Source organism: Lygodium microphyllum, chromosome 17 (assembly GCF_053477565.2).
Source record: "Lygodium microphyllum isolate KBCC chromosome 17, Lygodium_microphyllum_v1.1.10, whole genome shotgun sequence".
NCBI lineage: Eukaryota > Viridiplantae > Streptophyta > Polypodiopsida > Schizaeales > Lygodiaceae > Lygodium > Lygodium microphyllum.
In genome coordinates, this window is record NC_141151.1 from 4,813,302 (window position 1) to 4,837,509 (window position 24,208).

Here is a 24,208-nt window from a genome sequence, read left to right on the forward strand (position 1 = left end):
AATGGGGTAGAGATGGTAGGTATATTAGTCCCTATTATGCTTTATGCTAACAATATTGTTAGGGTCTCTAAGTCACAGGAGAATCTATAGCAACATCTCCATGACCTTTATGACTTTTACACATAGCGTGGACTAACGGTTAATCTTGGGGAGACCAAGATCTTAATATTCCACAAATCAGCCCTAATGAGGAGCAAATCAATCTTCCCTCTAGGAGCACGACAAGTGGAGGTTGTGAACTCATAAGTCTACTTAGAGGTCACATTCACTACATTGGTCGGGGAGATTCATCATATGTCTACTTAGGGGTCACATTCACTACATCGGCCACCAGATTCACCATGGCACAGGCAGCCAGACACCAACTCACATGAGGATACATAGCATTGGTTATGATGGACAGACAGTGCCCCCACACACTTCTAGGAGCCTAGCATATGCAAGTGGCTATTCGACACATTGATCACACCAGCCATGATACATGTTGTACCTATTTGTGTGAGAGTGCGCAACGGAAGAAGAAACATGAACACAGAGGAGAGAGAGAGAGAGAAAGCAGAGAATGAAGGAAGAAAATCTGCACTGACTGAAATGAATGCTGAATACACTGAAATGGACTGATCAGTCCTTGCACGCAGACCGAAGCGTCAGTGAGGGCACCAGATCAGGCTGGAAACAAAGGCAGAACCAATGCCGGAGTGGGAGAGGAAAGAGACTGTGCTGAACCTGCAAAAGACAATGTGTATGGCTGATGGGGGGGGGCTGCTATATATAGCCCCCCAGCCATAAAACTGGCCAACTGGCCAAAATCTGGCCGACTGCGTCAAAAAGCAGCCACTAAAGGCTGACTGCCACAAAAAACAGCAACATCTAAATTGACAGAGCTCCTCTGTCTCCTGCCAAACTCTGACAGGAGCTCACAACTAGGAGATGACAGACTGACACTGAAATAGAGCAGGCTTACACCCCCTCTCAGATCCTGGGAGGGTCTGAAGACCTAACAACCGCATGTGATGAAGCAAAGAAGCCTGAGGCAAAGGCTTCATGAAGAGATCAGCCGCATTGTCCGCCGTGGGACAATAGGCCACCGCCAGCTCCGAATCCATGATCCGCTCTCAAACATAGTGGTACTAAACCTCAATGTGCTTCGTGCGAGCATGAAACACCGGGTTCTTTGCCAGAGTGAGGGCACTCTAGTTGTCCACGTGCAGCTCCGTAGGTCCTATCGGGGAAAAGCCAATCTCTGCCATCAAGCGATGGAGCCAAACGGCCTCCATAGCAGTCGAACATAAGGCCCGATACTCAGCCTCTATAGAAGAAAGTGCCACAGTAGGCTACTTCTTGCTGCTCCAAGAGACAGCACCAGAGCCAAGGGTGAAAGCATAACCTGTAGTGGATCATTGCGAATCCACATCACCTGCCCAGTCAGAATCACTCCATCCAGAAAGAGTGATCCCATCTCCATACATGATCCCAGAGGATCGAGTCCCCTGTAAATACCGAAGAACACGCAAGGCAGCCCTCCAGTGGTCCTGTGTAGGAGTCTTCATAAAAGAAGACAACAAAGCCACTACAAAAGAGATATCCGGCCATGTGAAGAAGCCAGATAAGTGAACCAACAAGGCACCTGTAACAGGTGGCATCAGAAAGGGGAACGCCATCTGCCAAAAGTTTGGACTCAGGGTCCATGGGGCATGAAATAGACCGACTCTCGGCCATAGTAATCTCCAAAAGAAGCTCGAAGATATACCGGTGCTGTGAGATAAAGATGCCCTGTGCCATCTGATAGATCTCCATTCCTAGAAAGAAGTGAAGGATCCCTAGATCCATCATGTCAAACTCCTGTCGTAGAATAGACCGAATATGCTCCACCGGCGGAGTGTCACTCCCTGTAATAATAAGATCATCTACATACAAGATAAGCAAAACACAAAGAGAACCCGCAACCCTAAAGTAGAGGTTGGGGTCATGATCGAAGCGGTCAATCCGCTGATACCAAGCACGAGGAGCCTGCTTCAGGCCATAAAGGGCCTTCCGCAACCTGTAGACATAATCCTCCTTCCCCTGCACAAGAAAACCGGAAGGCTATGAAACATAGATCTCCTCTTCAATGACACCATTCAGAAAGGCTGACTTGACATCCATCTGATAAACAAGCCAACGGTGGTGAGCTGCAAGAGCCAAAATAACTCGAATGGTAGACATCCGAGCTGTAGGAGCAAAAGTCTCAAAGTAATCCAAACCTGCTCTCTGTGCAAAACCCTTGGCAACAAGCCTAGCTTTATGCTTGTCCAAGGAGCCATTTGCAAGATACTTAGTCTTAAAGACCCATTTCACACCTATCACCTTCCGTTTCTTGGGACGCGGTACAAGCTCCCGAGTATGGTTCTGCTCGATGGAATTGAGCTTTGCCTGCATAGCCTGTCGCCAAATATCCTGTGCAAGAGCCTCCTCCACTGTGGAAGGCTCGGAATCCTGAAGAATCTATGACATAAGAGCATAATTCACACAGAGTGAACTATCCCGCTGGGCCTATAAGCGGGCTGATCTGCGTGGACTTGTAGAAGAAGCAGGAAAGTGAGTAACACCTAAATCTTGCATAAGCCGGCGATACCACAAAGGAATCCTAAGAGACTCCTCCTGCTGTGAGGAAGACTGAGTAGCCTCCGAAACCTGTAAAGCACCTGTCTCAAAAAGGGACTCCCCTGCACCAAGGTAAGGTAGATCCTCCTCATCTAAAGAAGGCTCCCCATCGGACGGCTGTGGATCCCTAGAAGACTCCGAAGGGGAGGCTGAAGGGGTGGAAGTACTCGAAGAAGAAGGAGTCACATCCGCCAAAGGGAGAGAGGAAGCCGAAGTAGGAGGAATAGGAGGGGGAGGAGCCGAAGAAGGAGGGGTGCTAAGAGGTATCCAAGAAGGAAGTGAAGGGAGAGAAGGTGGGGGAGGGTCCGTCGATGTCGAAGAAGCACTGGAAGAGAACCATCAATCGGATCCTCGGAGGCCAAAGCCTCATCGAAGATCACATCCCTACTCACCTCAATCTTCCGTGTAGTCAGATCGTAGAGCCAATATCCCTTCCTGGTCATGCTATAGCCCACGAAGATAAGCTGTCTCGACTTAGAGTCGAGCTTCGTCTTCCTCTTCTTCTTGTCCATATGGACAAAAGCAGCACAGCCAAAGATGCGAAAGTGGGACACGAAAGGCTTCCTCTCAAACAAAGCCTCATAAGGAGTCATGTCCTGCAATGCCGAAGTCGGAGAGCGGTTGCGAATATGCACCGCTATAGCCACCGCCTCACCCCAAAGGGAATGAGGAAGACTCCTATGCTCTAGCATGGATCGGACCATCTCCACCATGGTCCCATTCGCACACTCCACAACACCATTCTCTGATGGTGTATTCGGATGGGAATACTCCACCCGAATGCCGTGATCCCTGCAAAACTAAGAGAAAAGGTGAGAAGTGAACTCGCCACCGTGATCAGCTCGTATACCACGAACTATGGAAGTTGTTTATGTCTCCACAAACACCTTCCACTCGCAGAAACGGGAGCACGCCTCACTCTTGTACTCCAAGAAATAAGGCCACACATAACGACTGAAGTCATCCACAATCAGCATCAAATACTTGGCCTTCCCAAGGGAGGCCGTGCCCATAGGTCCGCAAAGGTCGGTGTGAACCAACTCAAGCAAAGAAGAAGCCCTCCTGGAAGCAACCTATGGGTGAGGCTGCCTATGCTGCTTGCCCCTCAAGCAGCTGGGGCATAAAGTGTGGAGAGGAGGGAAATTGGGAAGTCCCTCCACCATCTTCCTCCGAGAAGCCCGTCGAATAGAATGCTGAACCTGCGAAAAACAATGTGTATGGCTGATGGGGGGGGCTGTTATATATAGCCCCCCAGCCATAAAACTGGCCGACTACATCAAAAAGCAGCCACTAAAGGCTGACTGCCACAAAAAACAGCAACACCTAAATTGACAGAGCTCCTCTGTCTCCTGCCACACTCTGACAGGAGCTCACAACCAAGAGATGACAGACTCACACTGAAATAGAGCAAGCTAACAATTTGGACCCCTGGCATGACTACATATCTATGAACATAGATTAACAAACCACAAGTCATCATACTCTCATGGATAATCCACAGCAAACTATTAGTACCATATGAGATTATTAGAGCCAAGTTCACTGCACCCCCATGATGATAAAGGCCCTTTTTCAAACCATCAGCTTCATACACAGAGTACGCGACATGCATCTAGATAGACTATCTAGGAGAGCCTTCAAGGCCTCTCGACAACTAGCTTAGGTAGGATATGAGACTTCATGGTATGCACAAGTGCAACACTAGCTCACAGAATATGGACCACCTCTCCCCACTTTCAGTATGATCCTAACTCCCCCTTTATACACCTCTCCCACACTAAGAGGAACTTGGTCATGCGACACGACCTTTATCATCTGTACATACAACACACATGGACTTCACCCCACTAGCCTATTCCACCAAAGATGTCGTACTACAAGGATCATTTTGTTAGCAGTCATGTGTGACTTGTGTGGTCATCTCTTGGCTATGAGCCTCAATCTGAGTCAAACGAGGACATTAGGAGCTCTAACATTGTATTTGTCTGTCATTTCATGTCTTTTAGACACTTTAGATGGAGGGCACATTAGTGCATTTCTTTTGGGCACTTTTGGCTATCCTAGATGCCCTATTTTGGGCCTAGCCACTTTTGGCCCCATTTTCCTATATATAGGCAGCTTGCCCTCCCACTTGTGACTCTCATTATCCATCATTGATCCTTCATGATCAGCCAGCCCTCCTCATTCTCTCACCCCCTTGCTACCACCTGGCACCCACACTAACGTGTAGAGTTGCATGTTGGAGCTGACTGTTACAACCTTGTACCTTCAGCCATTGCAGTCACATTGTTCATTCTCTCTCCTACGTTCTCCCTTTGTCTCCTTCTCTCCGTGTTCACTGTCCTCTTTCCGTTGCACACTCTCAATTTTATGAGGACTACATGGAATGGCTTCATTGTGAGACCAAAATACCTAGATGTACACATGCCACATGAGATGTGAGTAGCCATTGGCCAGCTCACAATATCCTCTCATCAACTTGCGATTGAGACTCGGAGTGCAGCCCACATCCCTAGATTTGAGCAGATTTGCAAACTATGCCAAGAGGATGTGGAGAGTCAAAAGCACCATATCTGCACATGTAGATCCTATAACATAGTTCAAGCTAGGTACCCCACACTATTTGGAGAAAACACCTCCCTTGGACTAGTCATGGAGTCCCCAAACCAACCCTGCCTAGGCTAGTTCTTAGTTGAGATTCAGAGACTCCACACATCATTATTACAAGCAAGCGCCATATAGAGAGGGGGGACATTAGTGACAGCTTATTGACTTCTCCTAGATAGTAACTCCACATATAGTAACCACACGAAGAGGGGTGACAATCTAGAGAGCTGAGGAGATCAGAGCAGCACACCAATGATAGATACAGGGATACCACACACAAATGCTACAACCGAGAGAGATGATGGAGATCTACCAACGACATGAGCAGCACATGACAGAGCTGAGGGCTCAATCTAGATACTACCCCTATCTTATTTCATCAAGGATGCATGACATACTCTACATATCAATCCTAACTAGGTGAAACTAGATGCATAGATATCACGTAGCCACATAGCTAGACATGTACTCCTTCATCCTCCTATTGTATCCCTACATGGGCACCATTTTGTCAAGTACATCACTTTAGGTTCTTTTCACAATATATCACTGATCATCTTTTAGCACCTCACACTTGGATATCTAGTGATGATCAACATTGTACATTGTTTTGTCTCATAGGGTGATTTTGGCCTCAGAAGACGTTAGTATATCTTTCTTTCTTTCTTTCTCCATGTATCTATCATTGTCTCCCCTATCTAGCGGCTTGTCTCCTCTGCCTCTCTTTCTCTCTCGCTCTTACCAGAAAAGGGTCCTCCCCCCTCATCCTCAAAGGAGGCTAAACAAGGCCTAAAGACTTGTCCCCTTCAATGCATCCTAAGGCAGTTTGCTACAAGTTGCCCTTTAGGCCTGTAAGTGAAACGCTACCTTGGGAGGCCAATGTTAATACTCTCTAGAGCATTATCCCCCCATTGACAAAGGGGATCAAAAAAGCTAAACTCGATGGCCTAAGGAAATGGATCAAGAAGATATACTAGAGAAACTATTTGAGGGATTGCTCCATCTCATTTCCAAGGATACTGGGGACAAATTGGAGATCACACAGTGGAGGCCAATCCCTTTGCTTGGAACGGCCTGCAAGATCCTTGCCAAAGCGATCAATCTCAGATTGGCCCCATTGATACCAACATTATTCACCCCACTCAGGCAGGCCTTGGCTAAGAGTGTAACAGCTTGGACAACATCTTGACTTTCCAGGAGTCCACCACTCTTGCCCGCTCCAAGAACTACTTGTGCGATGACGGTTCAGATTCGATTGACATGATATCGTACCAGCAACTAGTTGGTTCTCTTCTTTACCTTTTCCAAAACAAGGGGATAAGTCTATTTTAGTGAGCATTTTGATTCAACTCTCCATCTCTCCCCATCACACTCGTTGGCAGGTAGCTATGCAGGAGCTCCACTATCTCAGAGGTTCTTTATCCCTCAGCATCCTTGTTGTACTCCAGAGGTTACTGCATTTCTCTTAGCTCTAGACTTATCTCTTGATCAAGCTGGAAGCATCCTCTAATTGCAGGATCATCACTGAAGGCTATGTATCACACAGGTCAGGATCCCACATTGGAGCTTTAGTATTTTATGGCAGATGTGCAGAGGCAGCCACTGTCTTTGGATAGCCAGCCATTGCCTTGTAAGCAATCTGGTCTTCCCTCCAGAGGACCAATGATACTGAGTTCACTACCACCTTATCCTTAAGCAGATTGAGTTGGCAACTCTCGGCTTCAAATATGTTCCTATGAAGTAAAATGTAGCAGACGTTTTTTACCAGGGCCCTTTCATCTTTATTGACAAGCAGTTGTATTTGAGCACCCCAAAGCGCAGTCGTTGAGATCATTTTTTGCTACATCTCGGCAGTTAGGATCCCACATTGGAGCTTCAGTATTTTTACAGGGGATGTGCATAAGCAACCACTGTCATCTTTGGATAGCCATAGAACCATTGCCTTGTAAGCAATCTGCTCTTCCCTCCAGAGGACCAATGATACTGAGTTCACTACCACCTTATCCTTAAGCAGATTGAGTTGGAAACTCTCAGCTTCAAGTATATGCCTTGAAGTAAAATGTAGCAGATGTTTTTACCAAGGCCCTTTCATCTTTATTGAGAAGCAGTTGTATTTAAGCACCCTAAGACTAGCCGTTGAGAAGTGGTTCTTGCCCCTCAACTCAATTGGTTTCTTCTTCCCCAAAATGTCACATAAGGGACGTTGAGATCATTTTTTGCTACAGCTCCATTTTAGCCCAGTTTTGGGACCTTGCCAACAAGCTGACCTGATGGTTGGACCAGGTCGCTGGCCCACCATTTTTCCCTATTTAGGGAGGGAGCCTCTGTACAGACTCTTGTTTCAGTTTATCTTCACTTCTATTTCTCCTTTTCCAGTCCACTCTTTCTTTCAGTTCTACTGGTCACTTCATTTGATTTCAGTTTCCATCAAGTGATGTCTTGCACTGCCAATGTAGGACTATGATTTATGCAATACACAATAATGGCAACATGTCAATTGTGGAGACGAGTAATGCATAGCATTTGTATGTTGTTTTTGCCTGCTGTATGAATGGATGGCACAATTTTCATGAATTGTGATACTTCTGTTGCATGTTAACCCAGAGAAGTACCATATCTTCATCTTAATGGACAACATTCTAAACAACATTGTTGAGGTTTTTTGTGACCAGCCATAAAGTTTTGGTCATTTCCAGTCCAATATTTGATTGATGAAGTAGCTGACAGTTCCAGTCTTTCCATAGGAATCAGTTATGAATCTTGCTGCATAATGCAAAAGACTTATAAACCCAATGACAGTCCAAGGTATAGTAGAGGTCTATGTAGCATCTATTCATTAGCAAAAAACTGAGAATCTATCCATGCAATCCAAGCCTCTCCTTCAGCTAAGCCACATTAGCATCGGCAAGCCTCGAATTACCATCATGAACATAGCAGTAGAAGTCTTTTTCAAGCAAGCTTGGCAATAGCAATCCCACCATGTCTTGCCTTTGGTGGCACTTTCTCCTAGTCTCTTGCGATTTACTCTCTTGTTTCAAGAATATAGATTAATGTTGAAATTTTAGGTTGGCATGCAAATTCAACTCAAAAGAAGCATTATTTAATCCCATGTCGACAGCTCATATCTGTGAACATACTGGCCAGATTATCATTCCAGACTAACGCAATAACTTTACCAAAGCAATCTGCATTGCATAGTATATAATATTATTATGGTGATTTGTACATCTAACAAAATGAGTTAGCAGTTGTCAGTTAAAGCTAATTGAAAATCTATAACATTGTTTTTCAATAGCTGAGCAAAATCTAGACATTATCATCCTCTAAATATACATTGCACATGTTACCAGAATGAAGTAGTGACAAACATGAATTCAATTCTTGACCTTACAAGTACTGACTCTTTGATTCTAGGCAAATCTAATCTAAGAAAGTACTTCAACATTGCAAAGCTTTACATAGACGTACGCATCCCAGCAATCTTCATCCCTACATTTGCCCACTCTTCGAGCTTCCTCATAGGGTTGTCGATTGAAATTCTACATTAATTACAATCAAGGGTCCAAAAATGAGTAATTCTAACTGAGATCACATACTGTCATTATTTTTAATGATGACTATTGATTATTCTTATTAGGATTTAGTGCAAAAAGAGGACAGTTATTCCCTGTCAAGACACAACTCTATACAACATACATAGTCTGTTGTGCTTTCAGATCCTAATATCATGTCATATGGTAACTATGGCAAGTTGAAAATAATCCTATGAACCTTGGAAAATATTTGAAAATTTCCAAATCAATGGGCATTGTATCATGGAAACAAACATGCAAAAGCATGGACAGCAAAGAATGAACATGAGAAGATGTGAAGGCAGAAGGAAAAAAACCTAAAACTGAGAACTGAGAGTACTGTCCAGACGTGAGCCTAAAATAGTCAAAACCTGAGAACAGATCTCATCAATAGGCTGGCTGAGCCACAAAGAGATTAATATCACCATCCAGCTTCTCGGCCATATAATAGGCCTAGATCAAAAGTATGGGCCTATAATAGGGACCATAAATGCTTCTCAACACCCTTGTCAATGACAGATTGGGGAAAAAGAACCTAAATTGAGGGGCCACATACACATGTACCAATAAAAAGCACTCGGGATGATCTTCTAGCCAAGGTCCCACTATACTTTGACAAACACCTGGTGCATGTAGTCGCTTGGAGACCGTTGGCAGAATTCCATCAGTTGTTATAGCAGGAATGCCCGATATGGGTTGAAGTCGAATGTTACCCCACAGTCTATTGGCCATTGCTTAAGGATGCTATGGGAGCGATTGGCATCGTATTGGTTACCCCTAGTTTGCAGGCTGCCAATCGCAACTGCCTGTGCATGTTGTGGGATACTGCATGCATAAGGCCCAACCGGCTGCACTCAAATTGTCCTAAAATGCCTTCGTTGCACTATCGTTTGAAGTGGGGGACCTTTGCAAGGCATCATTTTTCATGTGGACAACTGGGGCATTTTATGGCCAAATGTCCGAAAAAGACTGCTATTGTGGAGGGGGTTTGCCTTCACTAGTCCATGATGCTCCTATGGTCAATGGCCCTCAAGCAAACGCGGTCCCCCCACTATGCCCTATTCTAAATAAGGGGAAATAACCTATGCAGCCTTTAGATTCCCCTGACCAAGATTGAGTTAATGTCCATGCCAAAAGAGGGAAAAAGTCTAATGTGCGCTTGGCAGCAGCTATGCCGAACACTTCAAAAGACCCCTTATGCACTTATGTGTGTTACAAAGATAAGACATTGGTGGTATCTGCTACCAATGCCACAATCTCAATAGACCCTCAAAAATCCTCTGCTCCAAAGCCCTCTACTAACTGTTCACAAGACCCTCCTGTGTGGCTTGCTTTTGATCCCCATGGTAAATTGATCACCCCTTGGGATCGTCAATACCCAAGGGCCGCTCCAAAACAAGGATATGATCCCTCCACTTCCAAAGTGAAGCATAGGGACTCAAACTCACTTGCAGTATTGATTGACTTTCTACATGAGGGCACTCTTAATATTTTGGCTACGAAAGTGCAGTCAAAGCAAAATCAGCCTCAACACTCAAACACTTCAGTCATGACATAGGAGGCTCACCACTTGGAATTTGAGTGGCATTTGTTCACACAGCAAGCAGCATGATATGTGGCACGTTCTACACGACAATCAATGGAATGTGTTATGTGTTGTTGACCATAAAATCATGGTGAAGCTAGCAAAATTGTGGATTGCAATGGGTTCCAATTGTTCTATGCAGGGGGCTCAGCTCAACACTATTCAAGTGTGCTTATGGTTGCGAATGGCAAGCTTCAGCCGGTCCTTGTCAAAAACAACGTCCATGGCCACTTTCTGGCTGTTGAAATTTTATTTGAAGGGCAGGTGGTAGGCCTCAATGCACCGAATGACTCTTTGTCTTGATGGGATCTGTGGGATTGGCTGGCAGCTTGCTTGTCTCTTAGTAGACCGGGAATATTGATGGAAGATTTCAATATGTGCATTCATCATTTGCAATCTACCTCTGAGCACTTGGTGATGGATGCAATCGAGAAGCATGCGTGGCATGATTTTGAGATGGTTGTTTTGAAGCAGGATATTAGGTCTTGGCTCCACCTATCAGATTCAGATTTTACTTTTCAATCAACACAGTACTTTGCCACATGGTCCACTTGGACTAAATGTATGTTATGTGCGATGATTCTTTCCTGCCAGAGATTCTAGATATCCAAATGCTGCAACAATATGTTTTGTTGGATTATTTCCCTTTGAAATTTGACATACTTGCCCAACCTATTGCCCCTTTTGTGCAATTCTTGGAAAGGCTCCCATTGCATTTTAATTCATCTTACCTAAAGCACCCAATCTTTAGGGGTTATATGGAGCAGCTGGTTGACAAGTTTCTACTTGAATTCCTGGTAGGGGGCAGCAATTCTTTTGAGCAATTGCTCCATAACGTGCAAAGGGTTATTAAGCATTATGGCATTCATCGTGCTTCTCTTTGTAGGTAGCATCAACACGCTATTAAAGCAATGTTCGCATTGGTTCACTCCTTGCTAATTGATTTCCAAGATGATCCATTCCTACTACCACTAGCCACAAGGCTGACAAATCTCACTCAGCAATTCCAATTGAGATCTTATCAGCAAGCCAAGTTGCAAAGCTTGACAAAGAATCTACAAGATGCTTCATGTCAGTCACATAAATTTTTGCAAGGCTTGCATGCCTCTCCTATTCGAGAAAATATGGTTCGCCTCAAGCATGCACATGGCTCAATGGCTACAAATCCGTAGTCCATGTGCGTACATGTAGAGAATATTTCCTTGACCTTCTTGGCACTTCGTCTCCATCACCTCCTACTCAACAAACCACCCAGGCCCATTCAGCTTTCTAGGCACCTAGTCAAGGATTAATTGTCACGAGATATGCATGATGATTTGGACAAAGATATCTTCAAGGGAGAGGTCATGGATGTTTTGTTATATCTACCCAACCACAAAAGTCCAAGATGGGATGGCTTGACTAATGATTTTTTTAAAGCCTATGCTGCCACTCTTGCCAAACCTTTGGCAGTCATGTGTCAACAAATCTAGGAGACTAGAATTATGCCTACTTCATGGAAGATGGGGGTCATTAAGCTAATTTCGAAATTGTCGTCGCCCTTGATGTTGAAACATTGGTGGCCGATTCCTTTGATGAAATCTATGTACAAAATTTCCACTAAAATCATGACTAATCATCTCCACAAGCACCTCCCTACCCTTGTGCACCCTAATAAGTATGGATTTATCAAGGGCTGGAATATCTTGCACAATGTATTAAATGTTCAACTAGCCGTTGACTATGGAAAGCACTAAGCAGGAAGTTGTGCTCATTCAATTGGATCTCAAAAAGGCTTTTGATTATTTGGATTGGTCTTTTCTAGCAGAGCTCATGCATGTTATGGGTTTCAGTCTACGCATGTCCCATCTGATACACACAGTCAATATGGATGCCTCTTCGCAGGTCATGCTGATGTTAGAGATTAGTAGTCCCCTCGACTAGCAGCTCTCAAGACACAATTGGTGTAGTCAGTACTCTCAGTGGGACTTACACATTTTGTGTCAGTTATTTGGGCATTCTTTTCAGTAGTCGCCAGTATCGGTGGGCAGTTCAACGCCATGTGGACAGGCTCGGCAGATCGCATTTATTGCAGCATTTCCAGCAGCCATTTTAGTGGTCTTTCAGCCAGATCTGGCAGCAGCAGCCTGGCTTACCTGCATTGTTTTATGCATTCTTTTTACAATTTATAGCACCATTTCAGCCTGCCTTCCTCACTTTTGCTTGCAGATCTTGATGAGAGAGATCCGGCTCCAAGAGATACACCGACAGCCCTTGTACATCTATCCTCTTTGCTTTAGCATTCATTGACTGCAGATTTCTGCATTCTTCTGTCTATTTTCTCTGTCCCTTTCTCTCGTGTTCATTGTCTTTCAGTCTTGTCCATACACTTCCACATTCGCTGCACTCTAACATGGTATCAGAGCAGCATAGGCAGGCTGATTGATCATGGGTAGAGCTGATTGGGAGGATTCTTCATGACAAAAGTTTGAGTTTTCAGCCTTTGGGGGCTACAATGAACAGGTTGTGCATGGAGAAGGGGCAAAGTTGCTATTGTTTGCAGGTCCTTGCTGTTTGTGAAGAAGGAAAGACTATGTTTTCAGCCTTTTACTGCAGATTTTGAGTTTTCATCACCTCTGGTGAGTGAAACTCTTTGAGGATGAGCAAAGGAAGCCCTAGTAAGCACTAGCACCATGTGCGGCATCAGAGGGGGCTGCCCTTGTTTTGGTGTAGGCCATTCCATTTACAATGTCAATTAAAATTGACACGGAGTTTCAAGCTACTATGGACCGTAAGGTCCCCATGTTGCCGGCTCTTCCTTCAAATCGTAAGCTTAATGGGGAGTATTATCGCATTTGGTTCGTAGTGATGCTTGCCATCTTGAAGTCTTATGATTTGGCAGAGCTTCTGACCGAGGCTATAGACCGTACTACAACCCGTGATCCCTCCAAGATTTCAACAAATGAGAAAGCCAAGTTGATGAAGGGATAGGCATATTGGGACAAATTGAATGCTTGCATCCATTCTTTTCTCTTTCTCTCTTGCACTCCAACCATCATTGCTCACATCGAGCACTTGACCGTGGCTTGGGAGGTATGGCTGGAGCTAAATGTACAATCGGATCACCGCGATGAAGCAAGTATCTCTAGAGGTTCATATGAGAACTTTGAATCCTAACTAGTCTTCTTCTATGCAGAAGCATGTCAATAAGCTTTGGCAATTGTAGATGCAGATCCAGAACACAATGACAACGATTAACTCCAAGGACATGGCGATAACTCTTCTTTCTCAGTTACTGCCCCGATTCAGTGCATTCTACTCTACCTCGATTGCTTCAGGGCTGACAAAGACCCTTAAAAGGGAGGAGTTGGTGAATCTAGTGGTGAAGCAATCTCAACCTCCACTAAGGGTGGAGTCTCAATAGGCAAAGGCTTTGAAGGCACTGGAGTAGGTGTTGTCCAGCTATCACCTGGATTTCCAAGAATGGGATGCTCAATATTTCTCTTTGAAACTGGTAAATCCATGAACCAAACATCGCGACTTGTGTACACCTCCTGGGAAGTGGGATCATAAAGCATGTATCCTTGGGATTGTGAGCTATATCCTTGGGATTGGAAGCCGGCTCAAACTTGTCTCTCTTTTTCTTCGGGATGTGAACATAAGCATCACACTCGAACATCCTGAAATAAGAGATGTCCGGTGTTTGTCCAAAATAAGCCTCAAAAGGGGTCATACCAACCACGGCCGAAGTAGGGGATCGATTAAGAATGTAGATAGCGGTGGCCAGTGCTTCGGCCTAAAGACATTGAGGTGTTTGTCGAATGCTCCATCATAGTTTGCCCCATCTCGATTACACTGTAATTCTTCCGCTCCAATATGTTATTCTCCTAAGGGGTATTCATGTTGGCAAACCCCTAGTGAATGCCATGATCTGCACAAAATGAGTTAGCTAGTGGGAGACAAATTCCCCTCCCTTGTCGGATCTTAGGGTCTTGAGTTTCCTGCTAGACCTATTCTCTTCAAAGATCAACCAATCCTTAAAATGTGAAAATGCTTTGGACTTCAAGGCGAAGAAATATGCTCATGTCATCATGCTAAAATAATCGACAATTAGCATGAAATACAAACTCCCTTTAAGGTACTCCATCTGCATGGGTCCATATAAGTCTGTCGAAACAAGCTCCTAGGGCTTCTTAGCCTATGGTGAAGCCTTGCTGGAAATAGGATCCCTATGTTGCTTGCCACAAATACAAGATACACATGGCAGGTGGCTCACCCCAATCTTTGGCAACCCACGTACCAGTTGCCCATGAGTAGCCTTGCGAAGATACTCGTAGTTGAGGTGGCCAAACTGATCATGCTAATGCTTAATCCGAGTCTATGAAGAAATAGAAGAGAAGAAAAGGCAGAAGAAGACCGCATCTTGTTGACTCCATTTTTCTCATGTCTTGCACAAAGAACCTATCGAGAAACACCATCAAGAACTTAGGAGTTCTTATCAAACTTGACTGTCAAACCCAGAGCTTAGATCTTGTGCACTAAAAGGAGATGATACCCTAGACCCAACACATAGAGCACCTTTGATATGTGGGCATTGTCTTGTCCATTTGGAATCAGTTGCATATTACCCTTCCCTTTGATGGGATTTGAAGAACTGCCACCTATAATGATTTGCCCATGCATCGAATGCATATGGGCAATCCCTTTTGAAGGAGTCATGTGGCAAGAAGCACCATTGTCCGTAGTTCACTCACAAGACTGTGGAGCCATCATCATTGTATGAGTGGCTGTCGGAGGAACATCCTCTACCTCATCCAAATGGAGAAAGGCGGCCGATGAAGGAGCAACCACCGCTATTGAATCCTTTGTAGTCTTCTCCTCCTTGGTGTCCTTGTCCTTGTTGGGGCAATCTTTCTTCCAATGGCTAGTCTTGCTATATATGTGACAAGTAGACTCCTTGGCTTTGTACTGTTTGGACTTCTCTTCTCGCTTCTTCTTGTCATTATTATTCTCCTTCTTTGGGAAGACTGTTTGGTCAAAGCCTTTGACTTGGGAGCGTTCTAACCTTTGAGTTGTTCCTCTTCCAGAGACTTCGGCAGATGGAGAGCAACAGGGGGAGTATCAGCCTCCTCCTCATTGGTCTCAAGACACACTCTATGATTCAGAAATGGAGGGAGTCCTTGAGGAGTGGCAATTGCAAGATGGTCCACGGCAGTCTTGGAGGAACCAGGCACATGCCACCAAGCTTGTTTGTAGTAACTATTGTTTGATGACCCGTGCCATGCAAGGTAGGGAGTCCCCCCTCCGTGAAGGAGGCTTTGCAGTCACAACATTGGAAGAAAGCTATGGAGCAGGAGTTGGTTGCTATTAAGCGGAATGGCACTTGGGATCTTGTGCCCAGGCCCGTTTATAAAAAGGTGATTGGTGTAAAATGGGTCTTCAAAACCAAATATAACAGTGATGGTACTCTGGATAAGCACAAGGCACAACTCGTTGCAAAGGGCTTGGCACAATGGCCAAGGGTGTATTTCCATGACACCTTTGCACCTACAGCTCGAATAGTTACAATTAGGACCGTTCTTGCCTTAGCCAGCCATAGGAGATGGCCAGTTTATCAGCTTGATGTAAAGTCTGGATGTAAAGTTTGTCCTCCTAAATGGTGATTTGAAGAAGGAGATCTATGTTGAGCATCCTCCTAGATTTTCCCTATCAAATGGATAGGTGTATAGGTTGAAGAAGGCCCTTTATGGCCTCAAACTAGCTCCACGTGCTTGGAACGAGAAGATAGACTTGTTCCTCCAAGGGAAGTTGGGATATCAACGTTCCTCTTCCAATCCCCGACTATATGTCCACACCTCAGCTCTAGAGGGCACTATTATTTTGATAGGTGACCATGCCCAAAAGGTTCAAGGTATGAAGGAGGCACTACACAAGGTGTTCGAGATGACGGATATGGGCCTTCTCCATTTCTTTTTAGGCCATGAGATTTACTAGAATCTGAGGGGGATTTTCATCTCCCAAAAATAGTATGTGCAAGAGCTTTTGGGCACGTTTGAGATGGAAGGATATAAGGCTATTTCTACTCCTATGGATCTGAACCAAAAGGTTACGGCCCATAGCGATTCACTGACGACTGATGCTTCCCACTACAGGTAGTTGATTGGGCCCTTGATTTGACTTCTTAACTCAGGTTAATTTGTGCTTTCCTATAGGTTTGTTGGTCGTGTTCATGAGTGAACCCAAGATGGTACATTGGCAAGCTGCTATGAGGATTTTGCAATTCCTAAGGGGGACCCCTAATCTTGGTCTTCCTTATCCAGCAAGTACTAGAGATTCACCTTTGGTTCTTACAAGCTGGGCAGATTCAAAGTGGGCCGAAGATGTTGACTACTAGCGGTCAACGACAGGATATTGCTTTACTTTGGGTGCAGGTGTTATCTCATGGAGTAGCAAGAAGCAGCCCACTGTTGCTCTTCCTTCCACAGAGGCGAAGTATAGAGCAGCCTCTTCCACCACATGTGAGTCATTGTGGCTTCAGCGCTTCGCTGCCCTTAGACAAGTCCTACGACCCTTCATTGCAACAATGAGAGTTGCATTGCTCTAGCACAAAACCCAGTGTTTCATGCTAGATCAAAGCACATTGAGATACAATACCATTTCATTCGAGAGAGAATCTTGGATGAGACTATTGATGTGGTTTACTAGAAGACAGAGGATAACCTCATAGATTTGTTTATGAAGGCGCTTCCTCAGGTTGTTCTTCGATGGCACTCCAAATCCCTAAGCCTTATGCCGCATCCACAATCTAAGAGGGTGTGTTAGAGATTAGCCATCCCCTGAACTAGCATTTCTTAGGACACAGTTGGTGTAGTCAATATTGGAGGGACTAAAACATTTCTTATCAGTTATTTGGGCATTATTTAGGCATTCTTTTCAGTAGTCACCAGTGTCTGGGCAGGTTCAGCAAGCAATTCAATACCACGTGGGTGGGCTGGGAAGATCACATTTATTGCAGCGTTTCCAGCGGCCGTTTCAGTGGTGTTTCAGACAGATTTGGCAGGTCGGCCAGATCTGGCAGCAATCAGCCAGCCACAAGACCTAGTCCTCACTTTTGCTTTCAGGTCTTGGTGAGAGAGATCTGGTTCCAAGAGATACACTGACAGCCCTTGTAAATCTGCCCTCTTTATTTCAGCATTCATTGACTGCAGATTTCTGCATTCTTCTCTCTCTTTTCTCTCTCCCGTTTTCTCGTGTCCATTGTCTTTCAGTCTTGTCCATACGCTTCTGCATTCGCTGCACTTTGACAACTAAATGGTGGAGTCACTAAGCCATTCACTCTTGCGCAATTAGTAAGACAAGGTTGCCCTTTGAGCCCCTTGTTCTTTGCCTTGGTGACCCATCCAGTCCTTTCCATATTTTCTCATTTGGTGACCACCGGACAGCTGCCTAGTCTCTCTCTTCCCTTTGGCAAACATTTTTGAGCGCTAGCAAATGACACATTCATGATTCTCAAAGTGGAATGAGAGAACCTCCACAAGGCATTGGATGTATGGAAACTTTTTGACCAAGCCTCTGGTCTTCGTATTAATGCAGCCAAATCCTCCCACATCAGCTGTACTGAACAGGATTTGTAGTCTTTACAATGGCAAGGTGATCCCCCGTGGCAATGTCATGCAACATCTGGGTTACCCCCTAGGCATTGATGTTCAGCCCAAGCAGTGGTTGCAATGGATTTCTTTGAAATTGTAGGCAAAGTTTCAATACTGGAAATCCCAAGCCTAGCCTTTCCATGTTCACCTTAAAGTGGCACAATCCATTGTACTTCCTACACTCACATACTTTTTGCTACTTTTGCCTTGGACTACCTCCACCTTGAGGGTTCTTACTGGGCCCATTCAATTTATGCTATGGAAAAAGGGCACTTTACATGCAGGTATCTTGTGGATCTCTTGGAGCCATCCATGCACTCCTAAAGAATGGGTGGTGGGGCTACTTTGGGTGCGCACACTCACATGGTTGCTTTGCAGTGATCTCTCTTTCGTGCCACATGCATGATCGATAACCCTAGGTCTTTGTTGCCTGGCTCTTTTTGGAAGAGCGGAGAGTGGTTCATGGTAATATGACCATTCGCAGTTCATGGTGGCAAGTTCTTAATACTAACACCCCCTTTTCCTTATCCTCTTCCTTCCTACTCACCCAACTCATCTGCTTGTGCAAGTTGGTCCTTCAAAAGGCCCAATGGCACCTTGCAGAGGATCATTTGGCCCACTAACTCTTTTCAGATGGAATTGCTTGCAATGTCCAAGCTGATTTTGTGGAATGGGAAGCAAGAGGCTCACCCTAAATTTAATCGCATGGCATGACTAGGCTTACCCTCAGTTTCTAGTGCCACTCTGGTGACTCGTGGAGGATTGATGTCTTTCCACACCGCCAAGAGGCTTTTTGCATCCCTCAAGTTATAAGGACTTGTGGGACCACCTTTTGACAACACTGCAGCCTACAGAGCCCTTCCCTACCCTCCTTCAGCAGTCTCATCATCCTTGCCTCTTTCAGTTCATGCAATGGACTGGTCTTTGGCACATTTGGCAGACTCACAATGCTTTTATCTTTGACTCAGCCCCAAGTATCCATGTTTTTGGCTAGCTTCATAATTGGAAACGTGGTTGCTCCATACATGGATACTATTTGCTCCACCCTTATTGCCCCCACTTCATGATCCTCTTATTTTGTTCTCGTAGAATGGTGTTTTCATATCCTTTTAGCTTCATGAATGTTTGTTGCTAGGCGGGTTTGGCTGGCCTAATGGCTTGATGTAAATATTTCTATACATTAATTTAAACTTCTCATGAAAAAAATCATGAAAAAAAAAGAGATAAATTAGAGAGAGAGAGAGAGAGAGAGACTAAAGTGGTGTTTGGCGAGGCAGTCTCTTGTACATTTGATAATTATTTAATTTCAGCAACCTTCATGGAAAAAAAAAGGATGAGTGATGTTGAGAGAGAGAGAGAGTACATCTACAAAAGACCAAAATGCTACACAACCGTCAATTACAACCATCTATAGCATGATACAATTGTTTGAAAAAGAAACAATAAATAAAAAGCAAAAGGCCAAAAGATCGTAGCTCAAACTATCATGTGTAAAGGAGCTGATCAAGCATGGTAATTAGGGACCAAACTAGGACCCTCATACTTTTACAAAGCTATGATTCTATGACAGTCAATTCCCATAATGGAATGTTCCATAGGTAAAATGGCCGTCTAGAACATGGTTCAAACATTCCATCACTAAGAAGGAGTTGCTTGTCCATTGTCGTAAGGAAACAGTGTTCTAGCATTCCTAGCCCCCATTCCCTTTGTTCCATGTCACTATGAAATCACTAAGGCATATGCATGGTTGGCACAGCTACACTACAAGTTGAAAACTTGGATTGATTTTCAAGTCGCTTTTCAAAACCACATCGTGATCAAAATGGATTGAAAGCTTCAAGAACCAACTTAATCTTGACATGGGAAACAAGCCCTTGGCTTACTCACAAGAGTTCAAGACCTTATTCATAAAACAAAGGCCTTGGATAGCATTAGACACTCCTCTCGTTATTTGTCCGTGCTACAACCAACGTACCAAAATGTGGTGCCACAACACCCCTACCAATTCATTGAAGGATGTCTACAAATACAAGAAAATTTCAACGACACATTGCTGATGAGCAAAGGAATCACATGGGCAAGAAAATCTCCTCTCACCGAATCTCAAGCCAAAGAAACCCCTTGCAATAGCTAATAATCACTCTCATTTTCACCGCTCAAATTGGCCACTCAGGACAGAGGCTTTGTTTCAAGCAATTTCTTGGAAAACTTACCATGAAACATTATTGTCAAGATGATGAGGAAAGGCATTGTAGGGACCATGCACCATTATTCTAGACTATGCTCAACAAGCCCATGAGAGGAGAGGATAGTGTCAAATCTCAAAGACTCTTTGAAGAGGAGAAGATTAAAGAGAGGATCAAGGAACCCCAAAATACTTCAAATAAGGTGCCAAATTTGCACAAAAGAGGAATGGTACTGTGTAATATAACACATAGTGACTCAAACACTTTGTTTGACAACTAGATATCTTCTTGCACAAGAAAGGCCTGTGTGGCTAAAGCATGGCAAAATTTGGTTAGCATTTTGTTTGGGACATGTCACATAACCCACATTACTGCTAACTATACTACATTAATGAAGGCAAAGTCTCATTCTCTACCAAAATGACATTCCACTAGCCAAGGTTAAATAAGGTATGGCCTAGCATTAAGCTCATCGATTATCATGGAAGCTCATGCATAAAGTTTATTCCAAGTATAAATTAATTTGTAACCACTTACTACTAGTTGAAAAAAAAGAGCACGGTAAGAGCAAGGTTTCCTATCAAATTGCAATTGGCACTCACAAAACACATAATAAAATGTGCAACAACCTGAAGATACTCCAGAGGATAACCGATGCCAACACGTGTTTTTGACAATTTGATAATTTGTGGGTCTTGCAATGATTGAAGAGTTGAACCATTCAACACTGTATCAATTGTCGCACTTATTTCATCTTCATCAGCATTCTAAAATAGCATAAGAGAACAAAAATGTAAGCTATTACATATTTTAAGATGTTTCTCTATATTGTAGAAAACAAGAATTGTATATCTTTATTTATTATTGCCAAAATAAAAAACATAATTTGAAATGTCAAATGGCAAGGTAATAATGCAATACTAAAATGTTAAAATGTTTTGAGCACTCTTGTATGGACACTCTTACTAGATTATCATGCTAGCAAGGCAAAATGAAAAGCCACATGGTGGTATTTAAAGCTAAACAATGGCAACATACAAATACAAAAACTAGTTGACTCTGAGTCAAGCAACATCATAGAGAATCGATGACGTTTGCCATTGGGCAGCAGCACGGTATCATTATTTTCTAAGAGAATACATTGGCAATCAATAAGCAAAAAATGTTGAGAGAGTAAATTTTGAAGCAAAGAATTGAGTTGAAGATAAAGGGCCCAAACTCCATTGCAAATAGATTTCAAGACATGACAATTGCACTGTGGAATGTAAAGGGAGCTTCTTCCCAAGTTAAGAAACACAAGATGAGGCAAATGGTCTTTGGAGGCAATTGAGATGCTTTTCAAGCCAAACATTGGCATCATGCTAACACAAAAGCTAGTTGACTGTGTGTCAAGTCAAGATCATAGAGAATCACTGTTGTTTGCCCTTAAGGCGGCATTGGATGCCATTTCCTGAGAGAAGACATTGGAAATCAATAAGCTAGTGGTTCGCAAGCATGTCCAGAACTTAGGTTCTGTAGCAAAGGAAATGAGTTCAAGATAAATAAGGGCTTGTAGACTCTACACCAGCAGATTTCAAAGTATGACAGTTGTACTACGGCATTTTAAGGGAGGTTCTTCCCAAATTAAGCAATACAAGATGTGGCAAACTATTTTCAGATGTTTTCTGTGTTGTTGGGCATAAACAACATACTTTTGCAAGAAAAACTTATGCACAAAAGGATATACAATTTTAACAATGGCAATATTTCTTATTGAACAGGAGTTATATTTGCCATCCAATCATTGTTGCAATATTCTTCCATAAGACAGGAGATCAATGGTAGACTTTTCATTGAGGAATTCGTGCTTGAGTAAGTTGTTATGGTTGTTATGTTGAGCAAACAAAATGTACCTCCTTCCTTATCATATTTTTATGGCAATTTTTTACTCATTAAAGCAACCCCACAAAGGCATTTTAGCCATTTTGTGCGACACTCTAGACAATTGTATGACACTCTAGACATTATTCTAGCTCCAACATGTTCTATAAAAAGGACTCAAATGTGCACACCACTCTTTATCCCCTGCATCCCACATCATCCCTTGAGCCCACAGGTGCTGCCATCATCATTCACCCTCATTACACCATCCAGAGGTGCCGCCATTGCTGGCAGCCACGACCACCTGCTCTAGAGGTTGCCACTAGCCTGTCTATGGCTCTTCTCAAGCTGAAGTCAGCCTGCATGTGGCTCCTAAAGCTGTGCTTTTTCTACCAGCCCATCATCCACTGCTGTTGCTGCCTTAAGTGTTACTCACAACTTCAACATTTTCCTTAGCATCCGATCATTGGAGTTATTTTATCAACCACTATGCAACGAACCCAACATATCAATCTCAATCATGAGTTGCAAGGATTCTCCATTGAGAAAGAAAATGATCTGAAAGTCCAACATCACCGAATATAGGCAGCTACTCATTGAGTTCACCACCATTGGCTCCTAAAGTCAAATGACAATCAAGTCACATGGTTTCTAAACAAGCTACCCTCAAAATACATCCACTTCATGCAGTAAATCGTATCTTCATTCTAGCTATTGACCTTTTATGAGTTTGAATGTTAGCACTTGATCTATGGAAGGCTGCATGACCAAGTCCACAAAAAGTCCTCCACATTGTCTACTTCATTAGGGACTCTCGTCTCCTCTTCTTCAAAGGGGATGTCCAAAGGTGGAAAGAACTCTCGAGAAGGAAAGGCAAGTCCTAAAAAGGGTGGCATCCCTTCTTCGGACCAAACCAAAAAAACTAGTCCAATTTGGCAGCATTTGCCCAAAAATATTAGACATTGTACTCACTACCAGCACTCAAGTCATGTGAACAAGGAGTGTCGTAAGAAGGCCCACCGTCTCCCACCTAGATATTCTCCTCAACAAACCATGGCTCTACTTGTGAGTACTCCTCCCCCTGGGCATCTAAGAGGGGGTCCTCCCCCTGCACCCATGCCTACTACTCCAATTCCTTCCGATTTCCACCCACCTCAACAGCAACCCATTGGACATGTGGCATATGACAGCCCCCTCAATCAAAACCTTTCGAGCTCATAATACGGCCTTGATACAAGCAATCTCTACCGCATCACCATTTTCCTTGGTAGAGACATATTTAAGGATGTGTGCAATGGTAGCCCCTCTGTTGAGCTTAAAAATGAATTATAAACTAATTAGCTCTGTATTACACCCCCAAAACTCAAACTATCAACCCTTCATTAAAAAAGAAATGCTTTCCTAGAGGGTGAATGTGTCCCATGAGCCAAACCCTAATTTGGGAGGATCCACTCATCTATAAATAGACAGGTTGCCCACCACTCAACTGTATCTTGTTTTGCAGATTGTTGACGCCTATTTTCTACTATCCAAACCCCTCTCCAACAGATATCTCAATTTGAAGCTGCTATCCTACAACTAATGCCTAATTATTAGATAAATTAGAAAATAAAAGTAGCTAAATAGTAGTTAATTATCAATACTAATTCAAACTCTCTAGATCCACATTTGTTGTTGCCAGACACATTTCGGGGCTATGTGCTGCATTTTGGGATCCGTCGAAGTACAATACGCACTCCAACTTATACTCTCTGCCCAAGTCCCAAAGACATGGGAGTTCGAGGTTCAATATTCACCTTGCATAGTATGTTTGCTGCATTGAGCATTCTATTTATTCATTATTCATTCATTCATCTTCAAGGTTCATTGTCTCTAAGTTACCCTAGCACTACTGAGTTCTTTTATCAATCTATGTTTTGTCGTACCATTGTGTTTGTTATCAATAGACGAGCATTTCTTTACATGGTATCAAAGCTAGGTACTCACTATTTATGAATTAACTACAAGGGAATAGGCCCGCATGTTCCCGTATTGACACATTTTTTGAATTATGAAGAAAAACTTATGGGCATTGTCAAGGCGTATAAGGTAGAAGGCCTAAACCACGGGGATTTAGATTAAAAGGTT

The 24,208-nt window shown here is 43.6% G+C and overlaps 1 protein-coding gene across 2 annotated transcripts in view; it reads right to left on the reverse strand.

The window, feature by feature from the left end:
• LOC148021525 (protein HAPLESS 2-B-like) overlaps nt 1-24,208 on the reverse strand; it is a 309,826-nt gene that overhangs the window by 272,843 nt on the left and 12,775 nt on the right. For both annotated transcript variants that reach the window (XM_087696627.1, XM_087696629.1), the window contains exons 2-3: nt 20,851-20,988; nt 8,719-8,789 (exon numbers count right to left, since the gene is read on the reverse strand). In XM_087696627.1, the coding sequence (XP_087552753.1) occupies nt 8,719-8,789; nt 20,851-20,988 (209 nt within the window). The remainder of the gene's footprint in view (nt 1-8,718; nt 8,790-20,850; nt 20,989-24,208) is intronic.